We start from the raw sequence: 1,371 nt of genomic DNA, 5'->3' as shown, positions 1-1,371 counted from the left end.
GTTGATTTTGATGAGACTTTTTCTCCTGTTGTCCGTCTTGAATCAATCAGATTACTCTTTGGAGTTGCTTGCATGTTAAAATTCAAATTGTTTCATATGGAAGTGAAAAGTGCTTTCTTGAATGGTTACTTGAATGAGGAAGGATATGTTCAACAACCTAAGGGTTTCATTGATCCAAACTACCCAGATCATGTGTACAAATTAAGAAAAACACTCAATGGGTTAAATCAAGCACCTAGTGCTTGGTATGAGAGGTTAACTGAATTTCTTGTGAAAAATGGTTGCAGAAAAGGTGGAATTGACAAGACTTTTTTTGTTAAGGAAGATAAAGGTAAACTCATGATAACACAAATCTATGTTGATGACATTGTGTTTGGAGGAATGTCGAACCAGATGGTCCAACATTTTGTTAAACAGATGCAATCAGAATTTGAGATGAGTCTTGTATGAGAATTAACTTATTTTCTTGGCCTGCAAGTGAAACAAATGGATGATAAAATTTATATTTTTCAAAGCAAGTATGCCAAGAGTATTGTGAAGAAATTTGTTCTTAAAAGTGTTAGTCACAAAAAAACACCTGCTGCAACACATGTAAAATTGACTAAAGATGAAAAAGGTGTTGATGTTGATCAAAGTCTCTACAGGAGCATGATTGGTAGTCTTTTGTGTCTCCCAGCTAGTAGAACAAATATCACTTTTGTTGTAGGAGTTTGTGCTAGATACCAAGCTGAGCCTAAAGTCAGTCATCTTACTCAAGTGAAGAGAATTCTGAAGTACATCAATGGTACTTGTGATTATGGCATTATGTATTCTCATGATACTAGTACTATGTTAGTTGGATATTATGATGCTGATTTGGCAGGAAGTGCTGATGATAGAAAGAGAACATATGGAGGATGTTTCTTCTTAGGAAACAATTTGATCTCATGGTTTAGCAAGAGGCAAAAATTGGGTGTCCTTATATGTAGCCGAAGCAGAGTATATAGCTGCAGGAAGTAGTTATTCTCAATTTCTTTAGATGAAGCAGATGTTGAAGGAGTATAATGTCGAACAAGATGTCATGACATTATATTGTGACAATATGAGCACCATCAATATCTTCAAGAATCACATTCAACATAGCAGGACTAAACACATTGATATTTGTCATCATTATGTTTTATCTTGGTTTTCGGGTGTCAAACATTGATTACATTTGAACCTTTTAAACCGGTGATATCTTATTTTTTCTTGGGAAGGGAAAAAGTAAGCAAAACCCTTGAGAATCGAGATCCGGGAGTTGTTTTCGCTACGGGAAGGTGTTAGGCACCCATAACGACTACAGTATCCTATAGGAACCGTCTTTAATCTCTACGCGCGCGCTTTATTTTT

At 35.6% G+C, this 1,371-nt stretch overlaps 1 protein-coding gene across 1 annotated transcript; it reads left to right on the top strand.

Moving 5' to 3' along the window:
• Positions 1–486: 486 nt before the first annotated feature.
• On the top strand, positions 487–999 carry LOC146929784 (secreted RxLR effector protein 161-like). Its single transcript, XM_085707406.1, has one exon. It carries the CDS (start codon positions 487–489, stop codon positions 997–999), a length of 513 nt encoding a protein of 170 aa, XP_085563532.1.
• The last annotated feature ends 372 nt before the right edge of the window (positions 1,000–1,371 follow it).

The sequence above is a fragment of the Medicago sativa genome, chromosome 4 (assembly GCF_051527215.1).
Source record: "Medicago sativa cultivar Bolivia chromosome 4, Bolivia_mono, whole genome shotgun sequence".
NCBI lineage: Eukaryota > Viridiplantae > Streptophyta > Magnoliopsida > Fabales > Fabaceae > Medicago > Medicago sativa.
Note: the sequence above shows the minus strand (reverse complement) of the source record. Positions and strands in the feature narration are given on the sequence as shown.